Source organism: Megalobrama amblycephala, linkage group LG1 (genome assembly GCF_018812025.1).
Source record: "Megalobrama amblycephala isolate DHTTF-2021 linkage group LG1, ASM1881202v1, whole genome shotgun sequence".
NCBI lineage: Eukaryota > Metazoa > Chordata > Actinopteri > Cypriniformes > Xenocyprididae > Megalobrama > Megalobrama amblycephala.
Genome location: NC_063044.1, coordinates 11886887 through 11897306, shown reverse-complemented (window position 1 = coordinate 11897306; position 10420 = coordinate 11886887). Strand labels below are relative to the sequence as shown.

Sequence of the window (10420 nt, the reverse complement as noted above, 5' to 3'; positions counted from 1 at the left end):
TTTAATAGTGAGTAAATGATGAAAGTGAACTATTCCTGTAACCAATAAATTAATATATTACTGTATGTGTCAAACAAATTATTCTGAAATTAGTGCAAAATTCAATAACCGCAAAAACCGTTTTCTTACAGTGAGAAGAATTTACTACAGGCCTTGACAGAGATAAACAACAAAGGGACTTTTGGGCTTCCATTAAATTGGTCAACAAAGACTATACAGCCCTGCAATAACGTCCCTCACAACTCAGGAAAGTTCACTGACTTAAATTGTGTTCTGTAATTGTGTACCACAGTGAAACAACTAATGAAGGGAAATTGTCAAACAATTCAAACACAAACACTATTGCCAAAGGGTGGAAAGGCTGGATCAATCAACCTGATGTTACACAGTGGAAGTAAAGGATATAAAACATTATTTTTATTTATTTATTTGTTTGTTAAAAAAAATGTAATTCACAAATGGTGTGCCTCTATAGAAGGCATTTAGCCCACTGGAAGAATGGTTTAATGAAGGGAAAACAAATCTTGGTTACTAATGTTGCCATACCATTCATTTCTATAGGAAAAAATGAAGAGAATTTACACTTCAAATACAAATTTAATTTATTTCTTTACTTACTTTATGGCTAATTGAGTCTTCTAAATGAAAACTTTTGTGGATACCAGCAATTGATGGAATCATCTTTTCATACTTTTTTACTTTGCATTTTTTTTTCTAAGTAAAAAGAAATATATTGCTAACTGAGTTATTTTCTCTTTTGTTTGATTCACATTAATGACACAGAGCAGCAGGTTTATTAGGCTGCTGTTACTTTAAGAACAAACGCACAAATCCATTATACTGACAAACATATGGTTTACACCCAAATATTTACTTTCACTTGAGACATAATCAACTATGTTTGCATGAATATTCACGACAAAGGGCATTTTGACATAATTGTGTATGTATTTGACCGTTCAAGTGCAATAATGTGACGTGACGTTTAGCCAAGTATGGCGTCCCATACTCAGAATTTCTGCTCTGCATTTCATCCACCCAAATGCACACAAAGTGTGCCACACAAGTCCTGAAAAGTGAAGCCAAATGGTCTCGATTGCCCCCAGGTGGCTGGAAGCAGTATAGGTCATAAACCCCGCCCTCTCCATGTAATGTAATGGGATGTGAGACAGTTTTCTGTCATTTTAGGCAGTTTTTATCACACTGGTGTTAGTTCAAGTGTTTGTTCTCTAAAAAGGTTTTAGTTAGTTATTTGATGCTATAAAAACAGGGGTGAGAAGTCATAATTGACAGCTGAGATTTACAGCTTCTCTGAGTGAAATAGTCACTGAGGTGCCAACTGACTTTTTTTCTGGATCTTCAACATTGTATCTTTAATTTCTACATTTCCATAACTGTTTATTTCACACCGACATAATGTTCTGAGTGTGGGCAGTTTTTACATTTTTTTTTATGCCCTTACCCAACACCTACCCCTAAACCTAACCTTCACAGAAACCTGTGCACATCATTAGACTGAAATATAAACATGATTCGGCCAATTTATAAACATTTTTAACTAGTGAAATGTAGAATGACATGTAAAATGTGGCTTTTAAACAACTTGAAATAAAAACTGAACAATTTACTTACAAACGGTTTAATAATAATAACAATAAATGTTCCTGGTCATATCCAAAGTGTACTCAAGGAGTAGTACTTCACCATTGATTGAAGTTACTCACTATTTTTCTAACAAGAAATGTAAAACTAAATGAAAGTCCAAAGATTTTTTTTTTTAAATGTGATATTTATTCATAAGCCCTCTATAAAAAATTTTAATACTAAACCACGTTTACAGTTGATACTCATAAAGTTTTTTTTTTTTTTTTTGTAAAATGTTTACCCCAAAATCAAACCTTACTTTACACATGTACAATCTTTACAATGTTTCAAAGAAGAGAACAGAAAAAAATACAATGGAACAAAATAAACAGATATAAAGATATACATAATTTTTCATTAACAAAGTTAGAACATCTCATTTATCAGAGACTCTTGGACAAGCGGAATATTAAGCACATGCCTTTTGGCATTTAAAGAAAGCTGCTTAATAGGACAGACGTTCCTGCGTCCTCCTTATCACTTCCTGTTACCCACCAGCCTTTGCAAAAAGCTTAGAAATGCTGAGTGCCGTTCAAATATTTAGCCAAAGTAGTATTGCACCTTTGCCATGAACAAGTGACCTGCTCTTGTAACATATCAGACGTGCTGACCTGAATATCCTTGCTCCCTCTGCAACAAAACACCTTTGACCTTCATTTGGGAACACTAATTAAGTTTCTCCCCTGATTTAAAAGGATATTGTGTCCAACAGCAACTCTGAATCTGTGTGTAACGATTAGAGCTGTGTGACTTACAGACAGGTCCTTAGATAATATGCATGCTTAACGTATGCTAAGTACATTCACAACTCTATCCAGTGCCCTCTTGTGTCAAAACAGTCAAACATAAAGGCAGAGTACAAAAAAGGCACACATACTTGCACACACACACGACAATTTTATATAAACCTTCCTCTGATTACAAGAGTTTTTTTTTAGTTTTTTTAAATAAACAAATCTAATCAAATCCTAATACATATCAATTATACTAGTTTTATGATGTCAAGCTATTAATGGGGAACAAGTCATAAGCCCAGGCTATATTCAGAATGGAATATCAGCTTTGTACTTAGTAAACAGGGTAAAGTATGGAAGCTTTTTTCCGCCACTGAATAAAAAGTAAAAAGGGTAATTGTGACTTTTTATCTCACAATTCTGACTTTTTTTTTCTTGCAATTGCGAGTTTACATCTCGCAATTATAAGAAAAAACTCACAATTGTGAGATATGCAGTCAGAATTGTGAGCCATAAAGTCATAATTACGTTATAAAGTCATAATTGCGTGATATAAACTCGCAATTGCGAGATACAAATTACAATTCTGAGAAAAAAAGTCAGAATTGTGAGAAAAAAAAAAAAATCCAAATTGTAAGGTATAAACAGAATTGCAAGATATATTCACAATTGCAAGATACAAACTTGCAATTCTGAAAAAAAGTCACAAAAGAATTGTGAGAAAAGTCAGAATTGCAAGATGTAAAGTCGTAATCGCGTGTTATAAAGTCTGAATTGAGAGACAAACTTGAAATTCTAAGAAAAGTCAAGTCTTTTTCTCCTCATAATTGGACTTTATATCAAGCAATTGCAAAAAAGTAAGAACTGCGAGGTATAAACTCGCAAGTGTGAGAAAAAAGTCAGAATTGTGAGCTATAGTCGAAATTGCAAGATATAAAGTCAGAATTGCGAGATATATAGTCCGAATTGGGAAATACAAACTTGCAATTCTGCAAGTCAGAATTGCAAGAAAAAAAGTCAGAATTACAAAATATAACCTCACAATTGCAAGATAAAGTCCGAATTGCGAGATATAAACTCGCAATTCAAAGAAAAAAAAAAAAAACATTTTTTAATAATTTTTTTTATTATTCAGTGGCGGAAACAAGCTTCCATAGTAAAGTGTATACTGTTTACTGCTTACCATTTTTTTGAAAATAACAAGTGCTTGTTTAATGCAGCAATTATTGAAAATAAAAATCCAATTTTGTATGTAATTTACATTTGGCTTTCTGATCAAATGATGTGCTTCTGGTTCAGACATCACACTGGTCAATTTGAGTGCACTGTATTGTGGGATACAGTATTCCGTGCTCTACTGCACATTTTGGCAAATCTGGTACTGTAGGTCATCCAAGTATTCTGTACATACAGAAAATATGCATTCTGTGCACAGCATACATACTATATACTTCAGCAGTACGAGAAGTATGCTATTCTAAATATAGCCTCATATATGCTTTCCTTTCGGGCTCTCTGCAATAAGCAAATTGCAAGGCCAATCATGACCATGGGGACATTCTGGTAGTCCATTTGTAAATCTAAAAGGATGGGGTAAACGGTCAGGAAACAGAGGGGTCAGTGAACGGCGTCACTTCCCCTGCAGGGCTGGAGCAGTTGTTAATGGGGTGACAAGAGGTGAAGGTCTGACTGTAGCTCAAGCCGCATGCACATTAGTGCCACACTTTTGGGTCAAATAGATTGCGGCAAATAAGACATTTTCATCATGATCCATTGGTTTTGTAATAAAACAGTAACACTGACAATAAATAAACACTAATGATAAAACAACTTAAAAAAAAAAATACATATATAATACTTGAACAATACAGTGAAGATTGCATAATCGGAAACGACCATTTTTGGCACAAAAGAAGAATGCTGTGATTGTGTGAGCCTTTCAAACAGTGGATGCTCCTTCATGCATGAATGCGATTGTCCCTCACAGTGAAAAACGAGTGCATGGAGTACAGTCTGACTGTACGCCAACTTCTCTACGAACTCCAGCTGTGCCTAGTGCTCGAACAATCCCTTGCTTTTAGTGCCCTGACCCTGGGATTCTAAGATAAAGAATCAGGTGTATTTCACCGTTAACAGAAATACCCCTTTTGATGGGTGCTAAATTTAAAAATGAGCAAAGAAATATGTAAATACAGTGCAGGATGCATTTGAAAACAAAAGAAATGCATCAGATACAGTAATAACACATGTCGGAATTCTTTTTCAGGTTCTTCTGGTATTATATACCAGTGTTTTAGGTGAATCTCACAAATTCGGTCAGGAACAAACAAATCATTGTGTCCAGGCAGACCTTCTGATTTTTATGAATGTATTAAATTTATGGGAATGACAATTTCCCCACATTACAGCAATGAGAGTTTGGGGGTTTAAACTGCATCAGTTTATGCAAAGCAAAGAATTTCTTTATGATTTTGAAGTGAATTATGGCCTGGACATTTCTTTATGAGATTCACCCTTTTACTCTCCTTATTTGTAGACTCACATGATTAAATTCAATCACTCGTGTCAAATTACTACTCATAATAAAATCTGTAGAACGATTTTAAAGTTTCAATACTTGTTTCCCTTTGTTTTAACATTAAAGTGTTGAGTCTGCAAACATAAGCAACAACAAACTGGAGTAAGACATTAGAGGAACAAATGCCCAAAGTGCAGCCGATAAAAGGATGGCGTCCCATGTAACCTCTCTCCCTGAAAGAGAAGAACAGGGCAGGGATGCCTCCTCTCTCACTGTATCAGCAGGCCATGTGCAGTGCAATGCATACATCATCAGTTCACCCTCTCACAGAAATCAACAACTACTAGATCACCCACTTATACAAAAATAAATCAATCGAAACATGGCAAGATAAGCCTCTGTACATTACACTTATATAAAATAGCTTTGAATATTTACATATAGACAGCAACAAAAATAACACACACACACAAAAAGAAAAAAAAAAACACAAGCAACCTGTCCTGTACAATATACACCTGAATAAAAAGACATGTTAAGAGGTACTGAAGTGTATGGCTTGATAGGAAATAATTCCCTATATATACATACATGAAATTATATATATATATATATATATATATATATATATATATATATATATATATATATATATATATATATATATATATATTACTTATATGTACTTAAATATCCCTGGAATCATGAAAGTGACGTGCGGAGAGCGCTCAACACCGCCACCGCCTACAACATGGCTCAAGTCTTCACAGTCATCCGCCATGTTCTCCAAACCAAGAGTTTTGCTTTGGTGATCTAAGATCAGATAAACGTTTCATAGAAAATTATATCCACAATATGTCCATTAGATAACCTCAGAAGAGAATTAGGACCATGGAAAAACTGCATCTACTCTAAGGTATCGCTAGGAGGATCATGCAGATATCTTCCCAGAGTAGACGGTTTGTGGGTATGACGGTGGTAGTCTACCTCCTGGTCCTCTGTCAGAGCGTCCAGTGCACCCCGGCTTCTTACTTGCAATGCAGCATCTCTGACTTTGGACCAAAGACAACTCAGTAGTATACGCAGACATGCAAGTCCAGTGCTAACAGAGTATGGACATCCCGTCTGCAGTGAGCAGCTGCCCACTCGTGGGGTCGTAGGTGCCGGCCAGGTAGTACAGGTCATGATAGCTCCCATCGGACTTCCTGTTGCGGGTCAATCGCTCATACTCCTCACGTGTGACCACCTGGCACTTATGAGAGATTGTCTGGACGTCATTTTCATCCTCATGGCATGACTGGTACAAGGCATGCTAGGGAAAATGAAAAATTATTTCCTTTAACAACTCGCATTACCTGCTAGCATTGTCTAAATACTAAGGCTGCCCTTAATAGTCAACTAAACATCAGTCAACCAAAATTTTATTAATTGGTTAATTGCAGAAACTCCATAGGAAGTGGCAAAGTCACGCAGTCTATGAGGGACAGATCATTAATGGCGGGTCCTTGTGGTAATTACAGTATGTCGACTAATGGCTAATCGGGGGCAGCCCTACATACCAATGTTTCAGTACTCATTGTCAAAACTTCTAATGTTTATAGCATCTTCTAAAAGTCCATCATGACTGAATGGCTTCCATGTATCTAGATACTTACTTTGCCATCACGATGTCTCTTGCCTAGCTTGGTCTCTTCAGGGTGATAGAACCACTTGACCTTCACGACCATACTGCTCTGCCACGATTCCCAGAAACTCTCAATGCGGCCGATCAATGGTAGATGAGGCTGCCCAGTAGAAAGGAACACAGCACAGTCTCCTACCCGCACCACGTCCTTGCCACGTACTATGGCCTTGAAGAAAAGCTTCCGTGCCTTTCCCTTACGTCCACGTCGCTAATGTAATAAAGAGAGCTTCAGAGTTTTGCATATGTTTGTACACAACAATTATTTTGTTTGCTTAAAAGGTCAAGTTTATGCGAATGAGAACAAAAATAAAGGCTGTTTCCAGCCAGGCCCATCTGTTATTGTTTGCACTATAGTTAACCACCCACTAAACAGCTTATTAAATGTAGTCACTGGTTAGAAACTCACATCATTGGTTAAGCATAGGGATGCACCATATTGGCATTGATAACTAAAATGGTACCAAAGTACCAAACCACAAGCCTCTATTCTCAGACCTCAAAAAAATGATACCAATGCATGCTTAGTTGAGCCAGACATTGACATGACAAAACAACTTAAAGCAGGGGCTCCCAGCCAGGTTCCTGGAGTGCCCCCAACACTACACATTTTGCATGTCTCCTTTGTCTGACACACCCATTTCAGGTCTTGGATTCATTACTAATGAGCTGATGACATCAGGTGTGTTTGATTAAGGAGACATTCAAAACATGCAGTGTTGGGGGGGCTCCAGGAACATGGTTGGGAACCCCTGACTTAGAGCAATGTTTTGAAAGCCCTACAAAGTTAGTGTTTACACTCTTTAGGATGTAGATTTGTGAATGCCTGACCTGAAGTTGGACTCTGCACATTAAACTGGGATAGATTAACAAAGCTGGGATAAAAGCGGTTATCTTTTCAACAATGACTCACTTGTGTGGGGCTTCCTGACCACCTCCACAGCTGTCTTGATGGCAGGATGGGTGACAGTCTGGGCTTAGTTTGGTCTGCTAGAAGCCGTTGCCTCTTAACTAGATCTTTAGAGGTCTTGGAGAGTGAACTAGGAAACTCTTTCCTCTTCAGTAGCTTGCTGCTAGCACTGTGGTTGCTATGCCCTTCTTTGGCAGTGGACACGGCCACAGCTTTGGCCACAAAGGTGTGCCGTGGGGGTCCCACAGGGGTTCAGGGGTCTGGAGCAATGAATGGTGGGGGGTCAGGCAGCTCTGGAGTAGCAGCGTGGAGCTTTCCTCATCCTCTGAGCTGTAAGATGAGTCATTTTCAGAAGAGCACAGACTGGAACTCGAAAGAGAGCCAGAACTGGAGGAGCTGGAAGAACCTGAGGAAGATGAGGAGACTGAGATGCGTGAGAGAAATTGGCCAGCTGTTCTCAAACCTCCAGAGGCAGAAGCAAGTGCAGCACTACCTGTCCTCCTCTTCACCTCTTCCTCTTCCTCATCCATGTCTGAGTAAGAGCTGTGGCAGTCTCTGTGGCAGACAATGTTCAAGTCTCCATACTCACTCATGGGCATTGAAGGTGAAGGCTTCCTCTGGACTGATGTCCCTTTCAGCAGGAGCTCTGCTCGTGAGCCATCACCTTTCCTGTTGTCCTTGACCAGCAAAACTGGGTGTGAATAAGCCTCTGCCCTGGGAAGACCACCTACACCATTGGAGCCAAATCCTGAGGCTCCCAGCAACAGGAGAGCCTTACTGTTCTTGGTCTTTGGAGATGTTACACCTTCATGGTCCAATTTGACTAGAAATTCTGCTTTCTTGCCCCGAGGTGGTGTTGGCTCCTCAATTCTCTTCTTTTGACCATAAGAGGTGTTCTTGCCCTCTAGTGAAATCCCAGAAGTTTGGCTCCCAAAGGATGAATAACCATTAGCTATGCTGCTGAAGGAGTCTACCTCAAAAGAGCTACTGCTAAAGAGGCCTTTGGTTGGTGTCGTCATGGATACTGAAGGTCGAGAGGATGTTTCTGCCACTCTGCCTTTCAAGGCCTTCTTCGAAGCTGAGCCATTGAGCTGGAAAAAGTTAACAGGCATTCTCTTCCTGGGTGCAGCCACTGATGGCCATGTCAAAGCAGATGCTGAGCTCTTGGCTACACTGTCTAAAAGAGACTTCTTTAGCCCTGAACCTTTAGGTCTCCCTGTAAGGAAATAAATGTTTACAGTAAACCTTAGGTTGATCAACATTCACAGAGTCTTAGACAACTTTTATGGGCATCATAGGCACATTTGGAAAGTTGTCTATATAGGCAACTCACTAGATTTTGAGGCAAAGCGATTTCTGGTGGTTTATTGGAGAAATAAAAGGCAGAGAGTCATACCTGGTCTTCTGACTGGCTTATCCTGAGCTTTGTATCTGTCTGTTCTTGCCATCCTGCTTTCTTGCATATAGCTATTTTTGCCAAGCTGCCCCTCAGGGACAAGCACAGGACTCGACTCAGCACCTGAAAGAGCAAATAATTTTTCTATTGACCTTTAAAGATTATTACAAAGTATATCAAATATACAGTATGTCAAGTCAGTGTGACAGATGCTCTGTTCCAAATCCTAGGCTCAGCCTATAATACTTGTATTGTACCACTAGTATTGTTATTTTTATTCTTTAGTTTTGGAGTTGGCTCATTGTAGAGAGTGGGACAATTAATAGGAAGAAGCTTCTAAGGCCAGAGGGACTACAGGTTTTGGCCACAAGGTTGCTGCCTAAATGGTTTTAAATCAATAACTTGTTCAATTTTTGCTATTTAGAGTAGGTTTGGTGCTGTTCAACTGGTGGAAGCCACTCACTAGATTTTAAAATAGAGCTAATGACCTATTCTAATTAGAATGTCTAGTGAGGTAAAACTATAAAATGCAAAGTGGGACCTACATTGGATTTGATATCCAGGAGGAAGGAAGCGAATATTAGAGAGAGAGATCCACCCTCTATCTCCATCATCAAACTCCACCATAACCCCACCAGGTTTACACTCATCACCACCTAGAAGACCACCAGAACTAGGTTAATGTAATTGAATCACTTTTCATTAGTTTGTTAACCTTTGGATGGGTTAAAAAACAAATATTATTTGAGATGATTCTAATGACAGGGAAAAAAACGTGTCTCTGTGTGTCTCACCCCTTCGCACATATCCCGGATAAAGACAACGTGAGCGCTCACTCCAGTAAGCACACACTCTAGTCCCTTCTGTTAGCACAGTCTCAGTGTCAGGGCGTACGTCCAGTACCTAACACACACACACACACAGGAACAAACTTCTGTCAGGCAATGCCATTGAAAGTGGTTTTGGACTCCCAAGATGATAAATGACACACACACAGAAGTCAATCAGTGAGGCCCTTATGAAAGCAGCACTTATCTCATGCCAGCATGTTAGGGCTGAAAGCCACGGAAGCGGAGGTGCGGTAAACACTAACTTGCTGAGTAATAATGAGGAGTGTGTGAATGGTGCGACTGTGATTGCAGGTTTGCAGCGTTTCTCTGTCTAACAGAGCGCCCAGATCCCTCCATTCAGCTCGAGCCCCTTTCAGGTTTCTTTAATTTACTGTTGCTATGGCAACAGGCACTCTCTGACTGATGGGATGTGAAGCTGGAAGGTTGTGCGTGTAGATTGGTGTCAAAGGTACATGGAGCATTGGAACACTCTGGAAAGTGGAAGTTCAGTGTAATTAGAGACAGCTGCTGTAGACCGTTTACACAATGAAACAGCTGAATAACACAAGTGTGTGTGTGTGTGTTTTCTGTGTGTTGAATAGAAAATAGAGATATGAACTGTTTAGAATAAAGCAGTAACAATAGGACATTTTTGAGTAGAGTTGATACAGTACACTATTGATGAAGAGTTCAATATAGAGTAACTT

At 38.9% G+C, this 10420-nt stretch overlaps 1 protein-coding gene across 1 annotated transcript in view; it reads right to left on the bottom strand.

Annotated features, from left to right (window-relative positions):
- Positions 1-4133: 4133 nt before the first annotated feature.
- LOC125263092 (BAH and coiled-coil domain-containing protein 1) overlaps positions 4134-10420 on the bottom strand; it is a 100710-nt gene continuing 94423 nt past the window's right edge. Inside the window, 7 exon segments of the mRNA XM_048181961.1 lie at positions 4134-6208; positions 6552-6788; positions 7491-7738; positions 7741-8703; positions 8884-9006; positions 9429-9539; positions 9678-9786. Coding sequence (XP_048037918.1) covers positions 5999-6208; positions 6552-6788; positions 7491-7738; positions 7741-8703; positions 8884-9006; positions 9429-9539; positions 9678-9786 — 2001 coding nt within the window. The 3' untranslated portion in view covers positions 4134-5998.